This window comes from Carica papaya, chromosome 9 (assembly GCF_054855325.1).
Source record: "Carica papaya isolate Zhongbai chromosome 9, ASM5485532v1, whole genome shotgun sequence".
In the NCBI taxonomy this organism is placed as follows: Eukaryota; Viridiplantae; Streptophyta; class Magnoliopsida; order Brassicales; family Caricaceae; genus Carica; species Carica papaya.
In genome coordinates, this window is record NC_142317.1 from 5,014,900 (window position 1) to 5,039,041 (window position 24,142).

A 24,142-nucleotide genomic window follows, 5' to 3' on the forward strand; every position below is an offset into this window, starting at 1 on the left:
CCTTAGTTTATGAATACTATTTTCCACCCCCTCAAAAATCCTACTATTTCTCTCTTTCCAAATGACCCAAAACATAGTCAAATGAATTATTTTAGTACATTTTTCCTTTCTACATAAGCTTCCCCAAGCCCATTACCCATCCTTGACTGGCCCCGCAATGACCTGAAAAATCCCGAACAAACCATAGACCATAGACCACAGACCACAAGATAAAAGTCACCGGGCACAAAAGAAGTAAATAGTTGCATGTTTCCGCTGCCTTCTTGCATAAATAACATCTGTTTACCCCTCTTTACTCTGCCTCTCCTCATTAACTTACCAATGGCTAAAATACATTCTCTACCAGCTTCCAAAGCAAAGAACACAATTCTAGGTATTACTTTCAATTTCCAAACATGCTTGGCAGGGAAAACCTGCCCTTCCATTTCCCCTCTAGTAGTCAGATAATTATACAACGATCTCACCAAGAAGGAGCCATTCTTATTCAATTTCCATATGAGCTGATCACCACTCGGATTCAGATGAACATTGGCTAAGAGTTGGAATAATTCTTCATATTCCTCCACTTTCTAGTCATTCAAATTTCTAGTCACACTCCCTATGGTCCAAAGATTGAAATCTTTGTAATATTCTGAACCACCCCCCACTGACACCCCCTGGGAAGATGCAGAAGTTATCTGCCAACACTTTCCTCATATGTGCTTGCGATAATGGACAATTGTGCAAAAGAAGGGGAGGATATATTATGCACATATCAGTCTCCATACCTAATCACCTGCCAAGTCAGAAGCCTGTGCCAAGTCAGCATAAGATCTACCAATGTTTCACACATGGAAAATTCAAGATTTGAAGATAGAAACTTTATGGTTATCTCAACTAGGATCTCTAGTTACTTGCTGTTTTTCTGTTTCAGATTTCTTCCAGACTATTAGGCAGATAGGTGGTATTGCTGTACCTGCTGGGTTTTCTTTAGGAACTTACTGCCTACTTGCCTTAGTTTCTTTCCTAGTTAGGGGAGAGTTACCATGGTCATCATCTAATTTCTAGTATTTAGGCAGTTGTTGGAAAGAAAAAATAATCAAACAGAAAATTGTCCTAAAAATTGTGAGTTTTAGTTCTCTCAGACAGGCCCAGCCTACTCCTAATCATTGATCACAAAAGCCAAAGATTCCCTAAACCTGCTTTCACCCAATCCAATCCTACTCTCTCAATCCATAACTAGATCCCAATACAGGACCCTAACACGAGCACATTTCTTTAAATCTTAGTAAGGATTAATGTAAGGCTGGTACATGTTGTTATACAACTACATGATGTACAGAAAAATTCTTCTTTGTACTTCATTCTTCTAGTGCCAAAAATTTATTAACGATCTTTGCATTTTCTTGGTTTATTTTTTTGGATAAAAATCCTCAGATGTCTCTTTTTCTTCTTCCAGCAGCAAAACATGCTCAATAATACACCTGTGGCATATGAAATAAAATAATTTCAAGAAATAATACCAAAAAATTTTAAATTATTCAGTAAAGTAAGCAGGTTAAAAAGATAATTTATCTGAATCAGATGGAAACTCTTGATGATCAAGGCAATTTCAAAACAGATCAGTCAAAAAATGGGGTTCTGAAGAGAATTAATGCCTTTATTTGACATAAGTTACTCAATAACTAGTTGAACCAACTTCACTGAATATAAATGCCATATCATTAAATCCACACAGCATACACATAACAAATTAACACATATCCTACCTCTTTGCATTACCTCAAGTACAAAGTACTCTGGAAAATCACGGAAGTCATTTGGCCTATATAACAAGAGAGAAGAAAAAATACATTTGGTTAAAGGGTGTTTAAACAGGATGGTCATAAATCATACTCCTCAAGCCAAGAACCTTACTTGGGGAGTCCAATGTTTGTATCAAATCTTCGACCTTTATAAAATTTTACCAAATGGAGTAATCCAGCCCAATCAGTTTCCTGCTAGCCAACAAAATAAGAAATCCCAAACATCAACATTCACTTTTTCATGGCAAATGAGAAAAAGGGAGGTGAGGTAGGGAAGCAGAGTGTTCTCATTTAGAAATGCAAACAGATAAAATAAATCAAATATGAAATGTATTTCACAACCCAACAAAGTTTAATGGCTTAGCATAAGATTGTTAGTTTGGAAACCTAGACATAATATCAATTCTCAGTTCACTAATCCCTTCAAAAGTAAAAATATTCTCAGGTAATCTGAAAACTTACATGGACATACTCCTGTCCTAAAATTTTCTTCTTTCTTTTCTTTTTTCAGGAACTGTACTTTCTCATTTTCAAACCTTCCTTTGCACTCTTAACTGCAATTTCAAATGCTAAAATTCCAACTTTGCAAACCTTAACCTACTACAATGGAATTGAGCAATTGTGACAAATTACCCAATTCTGATATATAGTACATTATTCTTACAAAAGCAAGCATTGGTGTAGTAGCCAAACATTCATAACATGTTTTTTTTTTTAAATAACAAGAAAAATATATTAAATCAGCACCAAAAAGGGGGTGCAACCCGTATACAAAAATACTTACGTTTCAGTTAGTCCAAACATTCACAAGATGTCAGAAGGTATTTGCCATCAGATTACTTTATCTAAATAGCTTTCACTGCTATTGGTCAGGGAAATTTTTTAATAAAATATAAAAGTACTAAGTGAATGAAATGGGTAAGACAAATAAATTCACGAAATCTCAGTAATAAGATAAAATAGTATTATAGTACCTCTGATGCTGTTTTTGCCAATGCAAATGCTGCATCTATTCGGACTCTCCAAAAGGCCTTTATTCCATACAAAAAGTTCAGAAAATCAAATTATCTCTAACATTTAAGAACCACTATGAGGTATACCTCTCGAAAGGATACTAACCTTGGAATCACTGAGGAAATTATTCAGTGCATTGACAGTAGAAAACGAAAGCTGTGGTAAAGACTCCAGTGCCATGATAGCTTGTGCCTGAGCAACAACATCTTCATCCCTCTCTAATTGATTTATCTGATATCCAACGTAACATATTTTCATTATGTTTATAAAGAAAACATTCCAAACTTGGTGTTTCGCAACATAAAGAGATTTAAATTAATAGTGTTATCTGCTTCTTTATAATGATTCCAAATATTTTCATAAAAATGTGTATGCTCAATTAGAAAAATAAAACTCCAACTAGTACAAGAGTTAGTTAGGATTAAAAGGGGGAAAACAAAAGAATTTGAAGTCAAATAGGAATAGTGGAAAGAAAGGGGTATTTTCGGAAGTAACAGCTATTTGGGTGAGAACAACTTTATACCACCATTTTATACAAACAAAGTTGTTTTAATTATAGTTTTCGAATCAAGATTCAGACCATGAATTAAAAAGTTCATTTTTCTTTCAAGTCAAGAATCAAAGTTGTAACATTCAAAACATAATTCATTTATCGAAATATATTGTCATGCACATATTCTTTTTTAAGACAAAACATAGAAAAATAAAATACTTTAAAGAAATTATATTAATATTTTAGACAATCAAAAAATATATTCATTCTTAGAGCAAATTTTGGAAGTATTATAGCTTGTAAGTAGATATAATACGTAACTTAGATATTTTTACTAGATTTAGTTTTTAAAAAAATCGACTAAATCGCAAAAGTTAAATCAAATTTATTAACCTAAAACTCAGGAAATATTGTGATTCAATTCTATTACCCACACAATTCTAACCATTTTGTTAACTAAACTGAATCATAAGATTTGAATCATGAACTGTAAGCTTCTGACAAATTGGTTCTAATTTTTAGAGACTTTTGTACTGTTTAGTTCACATATTTTGCCACTAAACAAAGGACTAGACTAAGTCATTATATTCAGCTCTACAATTTTCAAGTCAAATGCTAACTAAATCTATTAGATGGTGGAGCAAGTCCACTAAAAAATATGTTCTTTTCTTTTTTTTTCCCAAATAACCCATAACATGAAGATATGAATGATATTGAGAAGTTTTATTTTTTTAATAAAAAGTATAACTAGTACATTGTATCTACAGCACCAAGGGGTGCAACTCATTTACAAAATATTTACAATTCTATTAGACTATCAATGACATGCCCAAAATACTCCACCCTATAAATGTCATGAACTAAAAGCAAAAAAACAAAATAATGTAATCATTTATCCTTAATTTTTGATATATCACTCTGAACCCCTAAAAAGTTCTTCTATTTTTCTCTTTCTACACCACCCAAAAAATAGTCAAATAAATAATATTTACATATATTTTCTTTTTACAAACTCCCTCTCAAGTCCAAATCTCCTCCTTCACTGAGCCTGCAATAACCAAGTTAATCCCTAACAAACCATACACCATTGACCATAGATTATAAACCACAAGGCACCATAAAAATAGTCAAAGGTTTATCCTGTGTTTACCACACTTTAACACCCAACCAAGCCCAAATCTCCTATTCGATCGACCCAACTTTTACCCAAGTCAAATAAAGAAGGCATAAAAAGCACTTACTAAAATCTTCTATCCTTTAAGCGCCACAAGAGAAGATGATTGAGGAATTCATGTACCCATTAACTAAAAATCTCCCATCTCCTACTTAAGTTGTCCATGGTAAGGATTCTCGTCTAAACAGCTTCTCGAACTTTTTTTTTTTAAAATAAAAAGCTAAGAAAATTATTATTCACAAAGTGCCAAAGGGGGCACCACCCATATACAAAACATTTACAGTTGTATTAGGGTGTAAATGACATGCCCAAAATCTTTCATTCTAATAATATCATATTCTAACAAGATAAATCCAAAATAATGCAACCATCTATCTTTAAGCTTACTATTTTCTACTTCTTTACTACCAAAGGCTCTACTCTTTATTTCCTTCTATAAAACCCAAAAAACAGTTAAACGAATAATCTTTACAAAATCCCTTTTTTTTACATAAAACCATTCCAAGCACAAACCTCATCCCTTACCGAACCAGCCATGACCCAACTAATGCCCAATAATCTGTAGATCATACACCAAAGGCTATGAGCTATAGGACACCAAAGCAAAATGTGATTACATGATTCCGCATCATCTGTGCATAAGTAGCACCTGTTAACCATAATCAGTTCCGTCTTCATCAAACTGTCAATAGTCAATATGCTTTCTCTGCAAGCTTCCCACAGAAAGAAAGCCACTCTAGGAGGAGCAATATTTTTCCAGATTTAGGAAGCCGGGAAGAAATCACCCCTGCATTGGTCAGCCCCCAAAATGTGAAAATAATATATATTGACAGAAAACTCTTGCCTCTTGCCCAGTTTCCACACAATTCTCTTGACTCCAAGGTTTTCAGTGGACATTCATATTCAGTCACCTCCCAATCATTTAAATTTCTACTAACATTGACCATCCAAGTCACTTTCCCATTAATTATCTTGTAGGGCTCTTCTATCTTGATATTTTTTGGAACGGCAATCACATAAATGCTGGAAAAATTGCTCGTAAGGATGGTATTCTCCACCCACACATCCTAACTTTGTAAATTTGTAAATGAGTGGTACCCCCATTGCTATCCTGATAATATATATTCATACTTTTTATTCAAAAAGAAATTCTCCACACACACATCCTCCCAAAATTTAATGCAGTCACCATTGCCAACTCGCCACTAAATACACTCTTTGAATCTTAGCCCAACCCATCATAATTTTTTTTCCATAAACCATATCCATGTGGTCGAAGTGTTTTACCAAAAATGAGCACAGCATTAGCATCCCCCCATCATCTTCTTTAAGATACCGGCACACCTATTTCCCTTGAAGAGTCACATTCATCTCAACAAGAGACTTAATACCCAGCCCACCATTATATATCGGTTTCTTCACCTCTTCCCATTTGACTAAGTGAAATCTTCTCTTCTCATTATCATCCCCCCAAAGAAAGCGCCGTTGAATTGATTTTATTCTCTTTGCAACCTTCACTGGCATAATAAGAGCGGATAGATAATAAATTGGTAGGTTGATGAGTGTGCTCTTAATAAGATTGAGCCTACCCCCTTCCAATAGAAATTTTCTCTTCCATCCAGCAAGTCGGCTCTCAATGGAGTTTATCATCGGTTCCCACGTACAAGAATCTTTATATTTGGAGCCCAATGGGATACCCAGATAAATGATAGGTAGCTTAGCTGCTTTGCACCCTATAATGCCAGCAAGGTGGTTCTCGTTACTTGTGTTGCCGAACCTTACCAATTTTGTCTTCCTTAAGTTGATTTTAAGACCAGAAACTAATTGAAAGCACATCAAAACACATCTCAAGTGTAAGAGACTTCTAACCTCAGGCTAACAAAAAATCAAGGTATCATCGACAAAGAAAAAATGTGACACCTGAACAGCTCTAGAACATTTCCCAACAGTTATACCTTTCAACAAATTTAGATCAATAGCCCTGCCAATCAAAGCATTCAGTGCCTCCATTACAACTAAAAACAATAATGGAGAAAGGGGGTCACCCTGGCACAGTCCGCGAGAAGTAGAAAACAAAGTGGATGGTCCGCCATTAACTAATACCACAAAAGAGGTGGTAGTGACACAACTGTTCATCTAATTAATCCATTTTTGTCCAAAACCCATTCTTCTCATCATATATGCAAAAAATTCCCAGCTGACATGATCATAGGCCTTCTCAATATCTAACTTTTACATAAGACCCCTTCTTTTTTGTTTGATATTAATTCATCAACCACTTCATTTGCAGCCATAACCGCATCCAAAATATGTCTTCCACCCACAAATGCATGTTCACATTCCCCAATAATTTTTCTTAAAATCTTTGACAATCTATTAGTCAAAACTTTTGCAATTAACTTGTATATGCATCCCACAAGACTAATGGATATGAAATCTTTAATATCCTTTGCACCTCTCTTTTTAGCAATTAGCACTAGAAATGTAGAATTGAGGGACCTCACAAGTTTACCAGCGTCATCCAGGTCCCTAAACCAAACCGTAACCTCCTCCTTGATTAAAAGTCAAAAGTCTTGTAAGAACTTCAAGTTAAACCCATCCGAGCCCCGTGCCTTGTCACCATTGCACATTTTAAGGTTGTTCAACACCTCACTTTCAGTGAACTCTGCTTCAAGGAACTGTCTACTAGTCTTAGAAATGTTTCTGAACTATAACTCATCCAATCTCGGACAAAATCAGCACACTCGTTTGAGTACAACTCAGCAAAAAATTCCTTAGCCACTTCTCTCATGTCAATGTTACCCTCCACTTTCTTATCCCCCAATCCACAACTCATCCATGAAGTTGCATTTTCTTCTATGACTCGCCAAAGCTAGAAAATATTTGGTGTTGTGATCATCATCTTTCGAGCATAAAAATAAATTTTAGGGAGAAGCCTGTGTTATGACCCTAGTTGATCATAAAATCTACTTGTTAAGGAAGAAGAAAGAACAATTAAAGAAGCTAAGTGTTAGTTTGGTGCAATGTCTAATGTACTACCAAATGTTTGTTTAGTATTCTATCAGAATAGTTTTCTATAACATATCAGTTATAGCAGATTTGTGTGACTGCCACATGTTTGTCTAATCTTCTATCATGGTAGTTTACTCCCACGTCAGTTATGATATTCCATTTCTCTACTTATAAGTTGGTGCCACAGGGTTGTCCATTCTTTTAGTTCTACAACCACCCTTTAGCACCAAACTTGGCCTGGATCCCACCACATCTAGTCCCTGCAAGTCATGGATCTGCACAACCACTTGTCAACCTAGTACTTACCCATCTAAAATAAGGACTGATGGCAAGCCCATCTTCCAAGAAAGGCCTAGTCATCTAATGCCAGGACCCCCCAGAGAGCCCCTGAGAGGATTATGACTTAACATCAACAGCTTAGCTTTCTTTTGGGATTAGAATTTCTATGATTATCACCATACTGTTCCTTAATTTATATTTTTTTTACATGCTAAGTTCATTATGGACTGAAAAATCCATGGAAGAGTCAATAGATACACAATCCCCATTTGGGCATATAATTCCCTTTTTGTTCTTTTCGTCTTGAGAGTAAGGAACTTATTCACAAGGCATTAAAAGAGTACCAACTTAAGTACAAACATCTGAATAAACGAGATACAAAATAGAGTAGTTCTAGATTGCCTAAGTAAATCAGAATTCTAAATATAAATGATATTGCTTTAGAGTCTATTATTATAATTTTAGTAACTTCATGATTTTATTCTCATTAATGTTTACTTTCCCTATTTGTATTTGTAGTATTATTTCCTAATTCCATTACTACTAGTATTTATTAGCTTTTTTTAATCCTATGTAGTAAAGATTACTTAGGAAGCATTGCAAACATTTTTGTAGCTTTACTTTTTGAGACAAACTTCAGCTATTTGATACTTAAGACTCCTTAAATATGTTGCCTAACAAACAGTAAGTTGACCTCACTCAAAGAGACAGAGTACAAGTCCAAAGAGACTCTCTTTGTGAAACCAATGCACAAGTCCAAGGCTTGTGTGTTCCTCAAGGAAAATTTTGGCATGACGTAAAATTGGATGTGCTTAATTTCTTCAATGACTTCCACAGGCATAGCTCCTTTGTAAAACCAATAAATTTCACTTTCATTGTTTCGATCCCCAAGAAAAAGGGGGCCAACTGCATCACTGACTTCAGGCCGATCAGTTTAATCAGATCTGTTTACAAACTTCTATCAAAGGTATTGGCCAGAAGGTTCTCCAAATCACTTAAGTTCATTATCGGCGAATGCTAGTATGCTTTTATTGAAGGGAGGCTAATCACCGACACATTATGATTGCAAATGAAGTGGTTGATGATCTATCTCGCAACAAGAATAGTGGACTCTTATGTAAACTAGATATGGAGCAAGCTTTTGATAATGTCAACTAGGAATTCATTGACTACATGCTCGAGCAAACTGGATATGGAATCAAATGGAGGAGGTGGATAAGAACCTGCATTTTCTCTACTCGCTTTGCAGCCATGGTTAATGGTGGTCCTTCAACGTTTTTCACTGCCTCTAAAAGTTTAAGACAGGGTGATCCTCTTTCTCCTTTGGTTTTTATTTTTATAATGGAAGCTTTGAATAAAATGCTACTACAGGCCAGAACCCTCAATCTTATCAAATGTATCACTGTCGAGTATGCAGAGAAAATGGAGATCACACACCTATTTTTTGTCGATGATACCTTACTTTTCTGCCAACCAGATATCAGCACTCTTCTTCACTTAAGGTGTATTCTCCTCTGCTTTCAAGCGGTATCCGGACCGCGCATCAATTTGGCAAAATCTGAGCTGGTCAGTTTGGGCTCAAATATTAACACTGAATTATTGGCCCAGGTGTTAAATTGCAAAGTGTCACAGCTCCCTATCAAATATTTTGGAGTCCTGCTTGGTGCTAACTATAAAGATGGTGCTACTTGGGAAACGGTCATCAATATTTCTGAAAAAAGGCTTGCAAATTGGAAGAGGAATTTCCTCTCCAAAGGAGGGAGACTAACCCTCATAAAAAGTACACATGCCAACCTCCCAACATACTACCTTTCTGTCCTCACCATTCCGGTCAGTGTCGCTAACAGATTAGAAAACATTCAATGCAATTTTCTGTGGGGCAGCAAGGACAATAGAAGCAAATTCCATCTTGTAAATTGGGAGGATGTAAAATTGCCCAAAAATCAAGGGGGACTTGATCTTAGGTCTCTAACCACTATGAATAAAGCCCTACATGACAAATGGATTTGGAGATTCTGGAATGAGGGTGATAATTTGTAGAAAAGAATTGTTGAATGCAAGTAGAATATCAGTGGCAAATGTTTACACTACAGAGGCGGCTCTAATACTTATGGTAAAAGCCTATGGAGAGGCAAGTCTAGCATTAACAACTTGGTCTTTGATTGCTCATCTTGTGCTGTTGGCAGAGGAAATAAAAGTAAATTCTGGACCGATAAATGGTACAGTTCTTCCAAGCTTCAACATCAATTCCCTCTCATTTTTGCAAAAGCCAAGGACAAGAATATGCTGGTTGAGAATGATTTTGACATTGTTAATGGTAGTGGCTGGAACATCGTGGTTTCTAGGAATTTGAATGATTGGGAAATCGACGAATATGAAAGCTTATTAACCCTCTTATCAGCAATTAAGCTCACAGATAACAATGATAAACTTCACTGGACAATTGGTAATAATGGTACATTCTCGACCAAGACTTTCTACCATTATCTGGCCCCATACGACAGAACAAGTAGACCAGATTTCCCAACAAAAATGAACTGAAACAGTACTGCCCTTCCACGGGTTTCTTTTTTCACATGGGAAGCAACCAAAGAAAGGATTCTCACCCTAGATAACCTCATGAAAAAAAGGTATTATTCTGGCTAACAGATGCTTTCTCAGCAAAGAATATGCTGAGTCTCGTAACCATCTCTTACTTCATTGTCCTTTCACCCATAAACTATGGTTCGTGGTATTTGGGTTACTTGGCACCAGCTGGAGTACTGCAGGCACTATACAAGGCGAATTAAAAGCTTGGGAATTTCTATGCAAACGAAACAAGAATTATCAACTTATTCCTCTTACAATATTTTGGATCTTATGGAAAGAAAAAAAACAACCGTGCTTTTGAAGGCAAAGAGGATAAGTTTGGAAACATCAAGGACATTGTTTCACTTTTTTGGGTCCACCTCACTCAGACGTTACCTTTGTAACCTTGATGATTTTAGTTTTATTGTAAATATGCTCTTAGATTTGTAAATCTTTTGTACATGGGCAGCACCCTCTTGGTACTTACACTCGATATATTTATTACTCTTTTATCTCAAAAAAAGAAAAAGAGTGCAAGTCCAAGGAAATTAATGGACTTTGTGCAGCTTGAAGGCAAAACCCTAATATGCCAAAAGGAAGAGGAGTGAGACTCGAAGATCCTACGATACTTTTTATGAAAAAATAAAGTTGCAGTGACCAATTTCTGAAAATTTAAATTCATAAGAAAGAGCACAACTTATTGTTTTGTATTATATTGCAATAGTCTATATCTCTATACACGGAAGCTTTTGCACATAAAACATATTTCCCTCTTGAAAGTTCTCAAGTACCCAAGATATAGCAAGAAGAGATGCAAGCCTGCAAGCACCCAAAAGAGAAAAAACTTAAGTCTGACTCTGTAGATAATTAGGGATTCTCCTGAAGGACTGACAGAAACAATCTTAGAAAATTATAGGCACCTCCCCACATGATGATGAGTAAGGTCTTGACTAAGTAGCGAATATATGCTTAAAAGTAAATTAGCCAATATTTTCCTTACCCACATCTGTACAGGTTGATGAAGATGAATTTCAGCAAGATATTCCATTTCTGGGTCCGCCCTAATCCATGACAAGGGGGAGTCCATGCTGCAAACAATAATTTATTAGATTTTGATTGAGGAACGTATCACCACAAAAATGCTATGAAGGAAATATACCTGGAACGCGTGTCAACCTCGCCATTATCATCAGACCCATCAGGTTTAGCACCTTTTTTTGGTTTCTGGTAGCGCCTAGCAACAAGTTTAGAATGACATTGTATTTCCAGTAGTTGCCATGTATCTCCAGACATCGGCAGCTTTGGATGATCAGACATCCCATCTATCTCAAAAAACCTAATACTCATAATCCCAGGCCATCCAACATCACCATCTCGATTTTCAGAATCAGGATTAGCACTAAGAATCAATGTACTTGAATCAGGTGTAGCAGTGCATCCCCTTAATACTGCCATTTCAACAATATTCTTCCGTTTGTTGTATGAGAACCCCATCCTTGAAATTTTAAGGGCCAGGAAAAGATAAAAGCAAACAGTTAAGCTTAAACAATAGAATATTCCAGGAATACAGAAGAACAATGTTTAGTTAACATATAATACCTTAGAACTGGACACCCAAAAGACCCGACCCACCGATGAAAAAATTCCTTGAGAAATGGACGCTCAAGATTTCCAATCTTATTAGCAAAATGTCGGAACTGCATCTCAAAGTTTAATATATGGTTATGAAATTATAAATCAACAAATCTATGGGAAGCATAGTTAAATCCTGCAATAATAATCAAGAACAAGGGGACTACGTGGTCATCACTCGTCTGTCATTTCCAAGTACTTAGTTTGCAAGCATCATTAGTTCACAAGGCATACCCTTTTTTTAGAAAAAAGAGAATGACGTTGAAAGACGCCAAGGAGTGCCACCAATTTACAAGCTAGATACAATTCTCACAAAAAGAATAGATTAATAAGATCAACAAAATCAACCCCATCCTAAATAGATTGGCCCTTAAACAAAATAGAAATGGTTATAAGCCAATTATCCTCGCTTTAAGCAAAATAGAAGAGTAATTTCCAAAAGATCTACAACTCCTATCTTTTCAAGTGACCTAAACAAAGCCTCAAAAAGCACACATTTTAAATCAGTCAAACAAAATAACACATTCTGGAACAAATAAAAATTACATTCCTATAACAAAAAAGAAACCATGGGTACCACTTCTCAAAAACTTCAAAAATAAAGGATAAATACCCTTCTGCACTTAGTATAAGGTTTTAATGGAACAAGGTTTTAGTAAAATTGTGATCATATTACACTATTTGTTTTGTAACATTAGAATAAATATCGTTATGGGTGATCTATGATCTCATAGCAAAAATTTTAAAATTTCCCCAAATGGTACCAGGACAATCAGGCAGAACATTTTTGCTATGAGGTCATACATCACCTCATGAGGATAGACATGCTGCCAGTTCCTCCAGACATCTTGCTTCATTCACATCTCCCTTATGGTTAAAACAAGGTCAGATATGTCCAAAACTGTCTCTGAGGACTAGTTTTTATCTTTTGGACAATGCAAAGTGATCTTTAACAGTGGACAATAGGTGACCAGCAGTGGTGTGGTGAGTTTGCTTAGCTTTTGGATGCAACAATTTTAGATTGTTTGGTAAAAAACAAAATGTAAAATGGTTAAGGTTCTTTAATATGAATGCTGGGGATAAATTTGTCCATGTAAATTTAGTCTAGCCTTGAAAAGCCATTAGTCAACTTCTCAAGTAATAGCCATTCAATAAAATTGCTATTTGATATCTACCTATCAAACAGTGAAGTAATTGTAACACATGTAATATTTATTACATTATGTCTATGTTCATGCCATATTCAGTCAATCAAACAGGACATAAATTCATAAGATCCATTACTTTCACATTATGAAACAAAATGCCAAATGTGAAAACAGTTTATATTTTGTTTATATTGCATATTAACTTTCTTAAAGATGCAAGTCAAAGAAATTTACAGGTTAACCTAAAGTTATTTTAGTGGGCCAAGGCTCTTTTTCTTTTTCTTGAATTTAGGCGTGATCTTTTTCAAAAAGCATTTCCTTCTTTATATTTCTTCAAATGGCTGGGATAATAAAATCAGATCTTTGTTAATCAGTCTTTGTTACTTTTTGCCTGGGATACTAAATTTACATGTTATTTTATTCAAGACCTCTGTCCACCTGCATTTGTATAATACTTGGCAAGATAATTGGACAAATATACTAGATTTTATGGGACAATACAAAGACAACTTCAAAAAGGACAATACTGCTCGACATATTATTTGCCAGAGACTGAATTGAACAAGACAATTTACTGAGTTAATCATTTGATTTACTTGACTACAAACACAATGGACAACATGAGAGAGGAGGAAAAAATGGGATGAGCCAGGCGATACCCCAATTTGAACTAGTCTATGTCTTACTGCATGCCAAGTCAAGCTATGCCAGGACTTTGTCCAAGGCCGTCTCTTGGACTAAGTGACATTTACTCGAGACCATTTCCTAGAATACATCATGCATAAAAGAAGTGCTGTGCCTCGAGCCAGGTTGTAACAGAGTTCAAGACGGCACCCCTAGCCATGTCATGGTTGGGTCCAATACTACTCCCCAAGTTAAAGTCATATAGGAAGCCAAACAGTGCCTCAAGCTGGATCATCTCTAGCTTTCTCCCTAGGCTAGGTGATACCTGACCCTGAGCTAAGTCAAACCTACATCCAAAGACAGTACTCCAGGCAGGAGACTACACACAAGGTCTGGTTCTACTAAAGCCAGTTTCTTAAGCAATACATTTTGTTTGGTATTTTGAAAAATAAAAGAGTATTTGAAGCGCATAATTTTTTTAATTGCATCATGAAATAACTTTTTTTTCAGTTACTAGAGACATAATTTGTTGGAATTGATAAATCCTTTTTTAAAAAAATAAAGCTGGAATTTGATAATCCTATATTTCCGACCTAGTGAAACGAAACTGGATAAGTCATCATGTCTTGCACCGTTGAGACAATAACCAATACATTTCAATTGTGCCTATGTAGCTAGAACATAGGTTTGCAAGGAAGACCTTATAATAAACCAAAGAAAGGCACATACGTAGGAAAGTAAAACTCGCATAGCAAACGCCACCAGGCACAAAAATGGAATTATGAGATAAACAAATGAATCATATGAAGTGCAAGTGTATGCTAGAAAACAATATTACCTCCTTGGTACTAAGAGATCTCACAGGACAGGATGAATCTTGGACTCGAGAAACTATTTTCTGCAAAATCTGTGTATCTCAAAGTTTAAAAAAAAAAAATCAAAAAGAAAATAAGCTCAGGAAACTAACAGGAACTTGATATGGACATCCTAGATTGCAGTTGAAAATAATCAATGACAGAAGTAAAAATTAAATATTGTTTCAAAATTGGCTAGATCAAGATTAGCCCCACTGGCAATAGCAAACAAAATCAATCATAAGAACCACGAGACCAGCCCAGATGGGTCGAAGTAAAACTTTTGCATTCTATCAAAAGGCTGGTCATGTTACAGATGAAAAGTTGGTTGTGACCTCCCTTTTCTCGTTGCACTTTAGTGTCAAAACCCCACCAACACTCTTGAAGGGTGGCAACCCTTGTTACCTCGTTAATAATATCTCAATATTTTATTAAAAAAGCAAAAATAATTGTGCAAGTTTATGATGAACAACTACCAATAGCAAAGTTTAGCTTTAACCACCACAATATTTGCAGATTAACGTATCCAAGAGCAAACCTACTTGTTTTTCAATGTTTACCATCCAAGACATCTTGGCCTCTTGTTTTCAATGTACACGAACCGTTCACAATTTATTCTCAATCAATTTAAATTAAGATTAATAATTCAACAACTAGGGGTCACATTTTATACTGGGGAAAAATACCCCTGATTGTACAGTAGGATATCCCAGTAAAATTAGTTGATTCAAGTGCGTATCCAAGGCTTTTGTTTATGTTAATTGTTTATAAAAGGTAAAAATAAGGGACTAGACAGTGGTTATATGCTGATTTTATGTTCTCTGATTCTCTTTCTTTTTTCTTTTCTTTTTCTTTGTTTAAGAGGATCTCTTATCTTCCCTTGTACTTTTCTTCATTCTCTTCCCAACAATATTTCTTTTTCATCCAAAAGAGTTCTTTTAGTCCTACTTGATCGTCATATTTGTATAAGTTATCATGCTCGCATATCCACCATTTGAGTCTCCAACAATTATTCCAATAATTACATATCTGATTTGATCTATGGACGAATATGTAAGCATACGTTTCATACTTGTTTGAGTAATAGCAATGAGATTCTCCAATATCATGCTAAGAATAGGTAAAATTTCTAGAAGAATATGTCATTCGTTTGATGAGAAATAAAAAGGAATATCAAAAATTCGAGTGGTTGAAGCTGAAGCAGTTACTTTCGAAGTAACAGAAAGAAAAGCAACAACTAAAGTGGGAGAGTCAGAGTCAAAAAGATGATTCCTCACTTCTTTCTCTCATTCAAAACCGTGCATGAGATTTTCATCTCGCACGGCTCCTAAGTGATAGAAGTAAAGAAGGACTCATCTTCTTTCTTTTTTGATTACCTTTAATAGGTTGTTTCCTTCCTTGTATATTTAGGAAAAGAAAAGATTTACTAATAAACAAGGGTTGGTGAGGAAAAGAAACAAAGGTGGCCCTTTTTCTTCTCATCATACAAAAGGGGCTTGGTATACTTGTTTGAGTAATAGCAATGAGATTCTCCATAAGGCAGAGCAAGCAAAAAGAACATAAGAATGCGCTTTAGCACTCCTCCAAAAAAAAGGTTGACCTAACATGCCCTTTAATGAAAAATAAAGGAAAACCTCCCTAATATGACAAAGATGCACTGAAGGCCAATCCTATACAAAGGGATTGGACTCTATAGCCAACTTTACTCAACAAGCACCTTTATTAGTATGGTTGATTGTTTCCACTCATTGAAGATTATAGCAACAAAAGAAGGTCAATGGGGGATACTAAGGTAGCTCTTACTAACACCACCAACAAAAAGATAAGATCTTTCTTTTCAGCTACTATACGATTTGTCTTAAAGATAAAAGAAGATCCAAAGACGATTGGCACCTTCATTATTAATTTCTTTAAAAATCTCTACAATCTGGAGGACTTGGAATGGTGCCCGATCAATGAGATCAGGTTAGGGGGATTCAGAGAGCTTTTGGTTTGATCAAAATTAAGAGAGCGATTCTAACATTCACCCAATATGTTTGAGCATGAGCATCTATAAGATTATTTCTAAGGTAAGTCATGGTGACAAGGGGCAAGTTTTTCATGCCTATGGACTCTTTGACTTGCAAGAATCTAGAAAATCTTTGACAATCTATATACACCTTTCCATAAGCTATAGGAGAGAATGACTTCTTTGGCAACATCATAGGTTAAGGCACATGGAAAATTATCAGATATAGTTATTTCATACCTCCATTAGTATTAGGAGATCATGATTTTAGGCACTTAGGATTTCATATTTCTGTGTATTAAATTTTCCTTTTACTTTTTTGCTCATTATAGCTTGTTACGACTAGGAGAACGTCCTACCTTTCATCCTTTGTATTCAGTTTCCCTCTTATCTTAATACAGTTTCTTTTACCCAAAATAAAAAAAATTAAAAAAATTAAGTGCTTCCTTAGAGGTTGAGTGAGGTACTTGATGATATGATCTCTACAAACTAAAGTGCTTTTGTTGGTGGAAGACAAATTTGGATGCCACTCTCATTGTTAACCAGATGGTAAAGAAGTTCAGAAGATTAAGAAATAATGCTTTGGTGCTCAAACTAGATTTTGCGAAAGCCTATTATCATGTGAATTGAGGCTTTTTACATAAGGTCTTAGAGAGGAAAGGGTTTATTGCGACATGGAAGACTTGGACCTTGGGGTGTTTCTCTTATTGCTTTTTATTGTTTTCATTAATGGCAAATCTAGAGAGTGGTTCTGTGAGCAATGTGTTTGAGTCAATGGGACCCTTTATCTCCCTTTCTCTTTACGACTGTTCTTGATGTTTTGAGTCATATGCACCATAGATAAGATCTTAGAGAGGATAAGGTTTGGTGCATGATGGCAGGGCTGGATCTAAAGGTTTTCTCTTCTACTGCGTGTGCTGTTGTGGTCAAAAGCAAATTTAAAGCATTGTGGTTTGAGACAAAGGAATGACTTATCTCCTTTTCCCTTCACGATTTTTGCGGATGTTTTGAGTTGTATGCTTCATAGAAGTACTGACAGAGCCCTGATTGAGGGCACTAGGGTGAGTTAGGATAGGGGAAAGTTTCTCATCTCCAACTTGGGGAAGATATTATCCTCTTCCTCCATATGATCATTTAGAAGTTTTATAATGCCCCTACTATTTTACGTCTTTCATAAAGTCTCAAGCCTGAAAATTAACCTTAGGGAAAGTGGTCTACCAAGTCTTAATATTTTTTTAAAAAATAAAAGATAAAGTGTTATTATTCACAAAAGGTATTAAGCAAGTACCACCCAATTAATAATAGTTACATATCAATTAGATAATCAATGACGCACCCCAAATCATCCCAATATAATATGTCATGACCCAATAAAGTGGATACAAAAGCGTGAAACCATTTATCCTTAATGTTTACAAAGTCCGTTTCTATTTTCTCAAAAACTCTAACATTCATTCCCTTCCACAACCCAAAAAAATGTAAATGGAATCAAAAATAAATATTTTTTCTTTTTCCAAATACCTGTCCAAGCCCATAATTCTTTACTTATATTACCTGCCATAATCCACCTCATTCCCATCAACCCGAACATCGACATCCATAAGCTATGAGTACCGGGCAAAATAATAAGATGTGGTCACCTGTTTCCTCATCAACCTTGCATAAGAAACATCGATTAATATGGATGTTGTCCCGCCTCTTTAACATGTCAATAGTCAAAATACTTCCTCCTAAGGTTTCCCAAGCAAAAAAAGTCATCTTGGGAGGGGGTTAGCAATTTTCCAGATTTGTCTAAATGGGGCTGTCATATTACTCTCGTTGTCCTTTTTAGTTATAAAATTGTAATAGGACTTCGCCGAAAATCCATTCTTCTCATCCAACTTTTATATCCTCCTATCCTTCTGATTATCCATGTTAATTTCTGCCAGCACATTAAGTAAATTACAATATTCATCAATTTCCCAATCCTGCAAGTTCCTTCTAGCCTGTACACTCCACCCCCTTCCCCCATCAATATTCGCATACACTTTATCCACTGTAATGCCCCTCTCACTAGCAATATTGTAGATATTAGGGAATTTGTCTTTCATTTTGAAAGTCCCAGCCCTTTCATCCTGCCAGAACCTCACTCTTTCTCCATTCCCCACCTTCCATCCTATGCAATCCCGAAAACTACTCTTCCCCACTGATTTTCTTCCATAAACTCATCCCATGCGGTTTGTATTTCCCTCTTCTCCCGTCATCCCGCTCTCAGTCCCCCACCATCTCACCTCCACCACCTTCCTCCAAAGTTTGTCATTCTCATTACAATACCTCCATAGCCATTTCCCATGAAGTGCAACATTCAAATCCACAATGGATCTAAGTCCAAGCCCGCCCCTATCCATAGGTTTCTTCACCTTCTCCCACCTTACCAAATGATATTTTCTACAGCAATCATCATCACTCCAAAGGAATTTGCATTGGATCTTTTCAAGTTTTGAAGCAATACTAACCGGAATAATTAATATAGAAAGATAGTAGATTGGGAGGTTAGCTAACGTATTCTTGATTAAGGTAAGCCTCCCCCCTTTAGATAAAAAACTCCTCTTCCAACCCGCAAGCCTCCTCGCAACCAACTCCACAATCAGGTCCCAAGTTCTAGCATCTTTAAATTTCACTCCAAGAAGAATCCCAAGATATTTAATGGGCAGCCAAGTGGTTTTACAACCCAACACCCTAGCCATCTCCAACTCATCCCTCCTGTCTCCCATCCTAACCATTTCTGTCTTTCTCATATTGATTCTCAGCCCGGACACCATTTAAAAATAAATTAAAATACATCTCAAATGAAGTAAAGAGAACAAGTCTGGTTCACAAAAGATAAGTGCATCGTCGACAAAAAATAAATGAGAAACTTTCACCCTAAAATCGCCATTCCCCACCGAAATGTCTCTCACCAGATCAAGCTCTCCAGCTCTCTCCATCAGCCTGCTAAAAGCTTCCATAACAGTAACAAAAAGAAGAGGTGACATAGGGTCCCCTTGGCGAAGGCCCCTCGACGCCCTGAAGAAAGAAGAAGGACCATTGTTCACCATCACAGCAAAAGAGGTCATAGATATACAATTCTTTATCCATTTCCTCCATTTACACCCAAAATCCATCCTCTCAAGCACATAAATAACAAAATCTCAACAAACATGATCATAAGCCTTCTCCATATCAATTTTATAAATGATACCTTTTTCTGCCCCATCATATCATCAACTACCTTATTAGCCACCATAACAGCATCAAGGATTTGTCTTCCTTCCACAAATGCATTTTGGTTCTCCCCAATAATCTCGCCCAAAACCTTGAACATTCTTTTAGCCAGAACTTTAGAGATCAATTTATAAATACTACCCATCAAGCTAATCGGTCTGAAATCTTATATATTACGAGCTCCAACAATCTTTGGGATAATAACCAAGAAAGTTGTGTTAATAGATTTGACAAAAGCCCTAATTCTGTAAAAATCATGAAAAACAGTCATGATATCATCTTTAATGATAACCTAAAAATCTTGGAAAAACTTCATATAGAATCCATCTGGTCCAGGGGCTTTGTCGCCATTGCATTGCCTCAAACAGTCCAAAATTTCCTCCTCCGTAAACAGCACCTCCAGTTCCTACTTACTGCTAGCCGATAGTTGCCTAAAAGGAAGCTCATCCAATCTCGGTCTCCTCTCCTCCTCTTTTGTATAAAGTTTAGTAAAGTAATCTTTAGCTTTCTCCCTCAAGACAGCATTACCCCTAACAGTATTCCCACCAAACTCCAGCTCCTCAACATAGTTGTTCTTCCTCATATAGTTTGTCAAACTATGGAAATATGTTGTATTTCTATCACTCTTCTTAATCCACCTCTCTTTAGCCTTTTGCCTCTATGAAATTGCCTCCAGATTCATCTTGGTAGCAATATCCAATTTTAATTCCCCTCTCCTCTGCCTACCCCCTTCCCCCAACAGCCCATCCATCTTCAAACGGTCAAACTAGTCCAGCTCCTCTAAATTGTCATTGAGTATTCTGTCAGATCTGTCCTCTTCCTCCTTAGCCTATTTTTTAATCTCTATCTTCAACCTCTTCAATTTGGAAGCAAGCATGAAGTTGGTCATGCCTCTTTCATTTTCCCGTCTCCACACATCCTCCACCAGCTTCCTGAAACCCTCTAATTTCAGCCATTTGTTATCTAACCTAAATGGTCCCGAGCCCCATATGATACCATCCGGGATAATGCAAATAGGAAAGTGGTCAGAAATAGGTTTTTGTAAAACCTTTTGGCTTAACCATGCAAGCTACGCAAGCAAATTGTTAGAAATCAAAAACCGGTCGATTCTCGACCAAGAGAGCTTATCTGAACTGCTAGACCACGTCCATTTTCCCCCATCAATGGGATATCCACTAACTCAAGCTTATCACCCCACTCTTCAAACTCCTCAATTTCCCTTTGATTAACATTCTCCCCAAGTCTCTCACCCCTATTTAATATCATGTTAAAATCCTCACCAATCATCCAACGGTCACCCCACTTCAGTTTGCAATTCATGAGCTCATCTCATAAACAATTTCTCTCCTCCTTGGAACCTCTACAATATATTCCAGAAAAATCCCAATCATTCCCCCTGCCACTCCATTCAAAAAGGCACAAAATGGAGACCCTACCCCTCACAACCTCTTTGCATTTCATTTTATCACCATCCCCACATCAACAGAATGCCCCCAGCGGTCCCCACTACCGGACGATGAACCCAATCAACTCTACCTTCCTTCCAAAGGTTGTTAATCACTTGCTAGTTGACTTCCTCCATCTTAGTTTCTTGCAGGCACATAACATCAGGCTTTCATCTTCTAATACACCCTTTGATAACCCCTCTTTTTTTTTCTATCATTTAAACCCCTCATATTCCAAGAAATTGTTTTTCCTATCATGGAGACAATGTCAACAAACGAACCCCCTCCTCCTTCCCACATTTCTTCTTTCTTTCATAATTAACAGACCACTGCAATCTTTTTAATTCACGGCTTCCTCCCTCCTCCTACTTCTTTTTGCTTTTCTTCCCTGATTTCCTCCCCTTCCCTTCCTCCATGAATCTGGTTTCAATTTCCTCAAGGAAATAGAGTATTCTATTTTCCATACCATGAAAAGACACACCAAACATTTTACTAACCTTTAAGAAATTCTTTTGGACCCAGTCAGAATAATGTTTCTCCAAGCTTCCCTTCCGTCTGATCCATCGGTGCATGAAACCACTGATTCTCTCGAGTGATGGGTGTCACATTCAAGCCTTCTTCACATTCCTTGTTCCGGACCATTATCTCGTACAGCTTTAGGCACTCTTCATCAGAGTACAGCTCTCCTCTTGTCTCGGCTAGAATATCATTATCTGGCTTTCCTTCAACGTCAGAATGGGCACCAATCGAAGAATCGACGAACTTTACTTTTTTCCTCCCCTTCACAAACACCTCCCCATTCAACCTTTCGCTTTTTGACATTTCTGCCTCTACACCCTGGGAAACCCTCACTATTTCCTCCTCTTTCTTTTCTAAGCCATTGGGAGCCGAATGTTGGCTCTCGGGAAACCTAATTTTTGGAGAACCGGATTTCACCCGCTTCGGTCTCCAGACTTTGACCCGTTTCCTACCCGAACTCCTACTAGGTCCAGGTTAATCAACCCACTTCCCTTTCTCAACCCATAGTAATTTCCTTCTCGGCCCAATTTTTTACGCTTTCACAATATAGTTCTCACTCAATCTCCCCCACGTGCCCCCCTTTTCAGCAAGATCACCACATTCTGATCCGACAGACCCTCCTGCCCTACCCGAATAGAATCAGTCGTCGGTTTCAGCAAGATCTCAGCAAACGTTTATCCGAACCATTTCCCCTCTTGAAGGCCTGATTCCAAGCAACACCCCGAACATCTGAACATAAAAATCACCTAATCCTTCTTATTCTTCATAACCAGTACACTTTTTGCTCCTCTCTTCGTAACCCAGTCAAGGGGGATTAACTTCACTCCCACCGCTTCATGGATTGCTTCCATCATCTGCCACCACCCCTCAACTCTGTCCCCCTCCGAAAGGAAGATCCTGTTGATTCTCCCCTTGGATCCATCACTGCCTTCCGACAGTACCAGAAACTTCCCTCTTTTGTTACCACTCAAAGCCATCTAAAGGTTTCTCCAATTGCTTCTTCTACTCCTCCCCCCACGCCCCTTCCTCCTTCCATTTGAACTCTCTGAAATACTGGATGAGCCATTCAATATCACCCCTCTGGAAGAAAATTGATTTCCAAAAGCCCCTCCCGTTTTCGAAAATCCTAACTCCACTACCCTCTTCAACCACGTCAAAAGACTTTTGTTCAACCACTAAAAAACACCTCAAGCCCACCACCATAGTAATATGAAGCGACTGTTGCCAGACCTGGCGACAGTCCACGAAGAAACACCCGCTACACTCTATCTTCAAAGCACGCAATTTACTAGTTTGAAGTTATCACCCTCCCAAATCATCTTGCCCCATTTCCTTGCAGTGCGTTATTTGCATGCTCTACCAAGTCTTAATATTGATATGCAGAATCTGAGAAATCTAGCAAACTCATCTCACCATGTCTTACAGTGGCCTTTTCTTTATCTTAGAGCTAGTCAAATGGAGGGGGTAATCCCAGGGCTCTCTCTTTTTAGGACCCTAATGTGAACAAACCTCTAAGTGCTTAGATCATTGGAATGATGCTCTTTTTTCATGGTAAGTCAAGCTACTCTGGTTCAGTTTTGCTCGTCTACCATTCTACTCTGTTATGCTTCCCTCTTTAAAATACCTAGACATGTTGCAGAGAGAATTGAGAGGCTGATTCCTCTAGAGATCACTTGGTGGCTGGCGATAATGTGCCTACTTCATGGAGTCAATTGCAAAATTTTTCACTATATGAAAAACCACCTCTTACAACTAATATTTTTCTTATATGTAGCAAAAAAAAGGAAAACCATTTTAGAAGAATAGGACTTAAACATCGCATGAGGCCCAAAAAATTGTCAATAACAAATTCTTTGTTCTTGAGCCACAACTCAAGAGAGCAAACTTAGAGCCAAATTCCTAAGCTTCCTAGTTTCCAAAACCAAAGCAAATGATGGCCCAGAAATTCACACTCGTTTAGACATAAAACAACTGTTAAACAGGTTCCTCAATCTTCTCATCAGTAATCCAATGTTTGAAATGTGAGTAAATGCAAACAGCAAATTCAAGCAGTCTTTCTTTGCTTCTCTCTCTTTCACTCTCTAACAGCACATTCTAGTCATCTTTTGAATCCAAAAAATTCTTTGTACCTATTTCCTTAATCAGCTTCAAACTTTTCCCTTAATTAAAATAAAAAACCCCCAAACTCTTTTGCTCCAATCCTCAAGTACAAAATCCCTAACTTTCAGCTTATAACTTACCCTAAAATTACCACATTGATCAAATATGTCATACCTAAATCTCTGTACCAGAGCCTAAATCTGAAATGCCCAAGAAAGGATTGTTCATCATTCCAGTGTTTCACT

General features: G+C 36.9%; 1 protein-coding gene across 2 annotated transcripts in view; it reads right to left on the reverse strand.

Annotated features, from left to right (window-relative positions):
* The window catches only part of TAF2 (TBP-associated factor 2), a 57,542-nt gene that overhangs the window by 16,486 nt on the left and 16,914 nt on the right, over positions 1-24,142 (reverse strand). For both annotated transcript variants that reach the window (XM_088211069.1, XM_088211070.1), the window contains exons 11-18: positions 14,567-14,635; positions 11,924-12,021; positions 11,484-11,819; positions 11,325-11,412; positions 2,904-3,029; positions 2,759-2,815; positions 1,897-1,976; positions 1,762-1,804 (exon numbers count right to left, since the gene is read on the reverse strand). In XM_088211069.1, the coding sequence (XP_088067195.1) occupies positions 1,762-1,804; positions 1,897-1,976; positions 2,759-2,815; positions 2,904-3,029; positions 11,325-11,412; positions 11,484-11,819; positions 11,924-12,021; positions 14,567-14,635 (897 nt within the window). The remainder of the gene's footprint in view (positions 1-1,761; positions 1,805-1,896; positions 1,977-2,758; positions 2,816-2,903; positions 3,030-11,324; positions 11,413-11,483; positions 11,820-11,923; positions 12,022-14,566; positions 14,636-24,142) is intronic.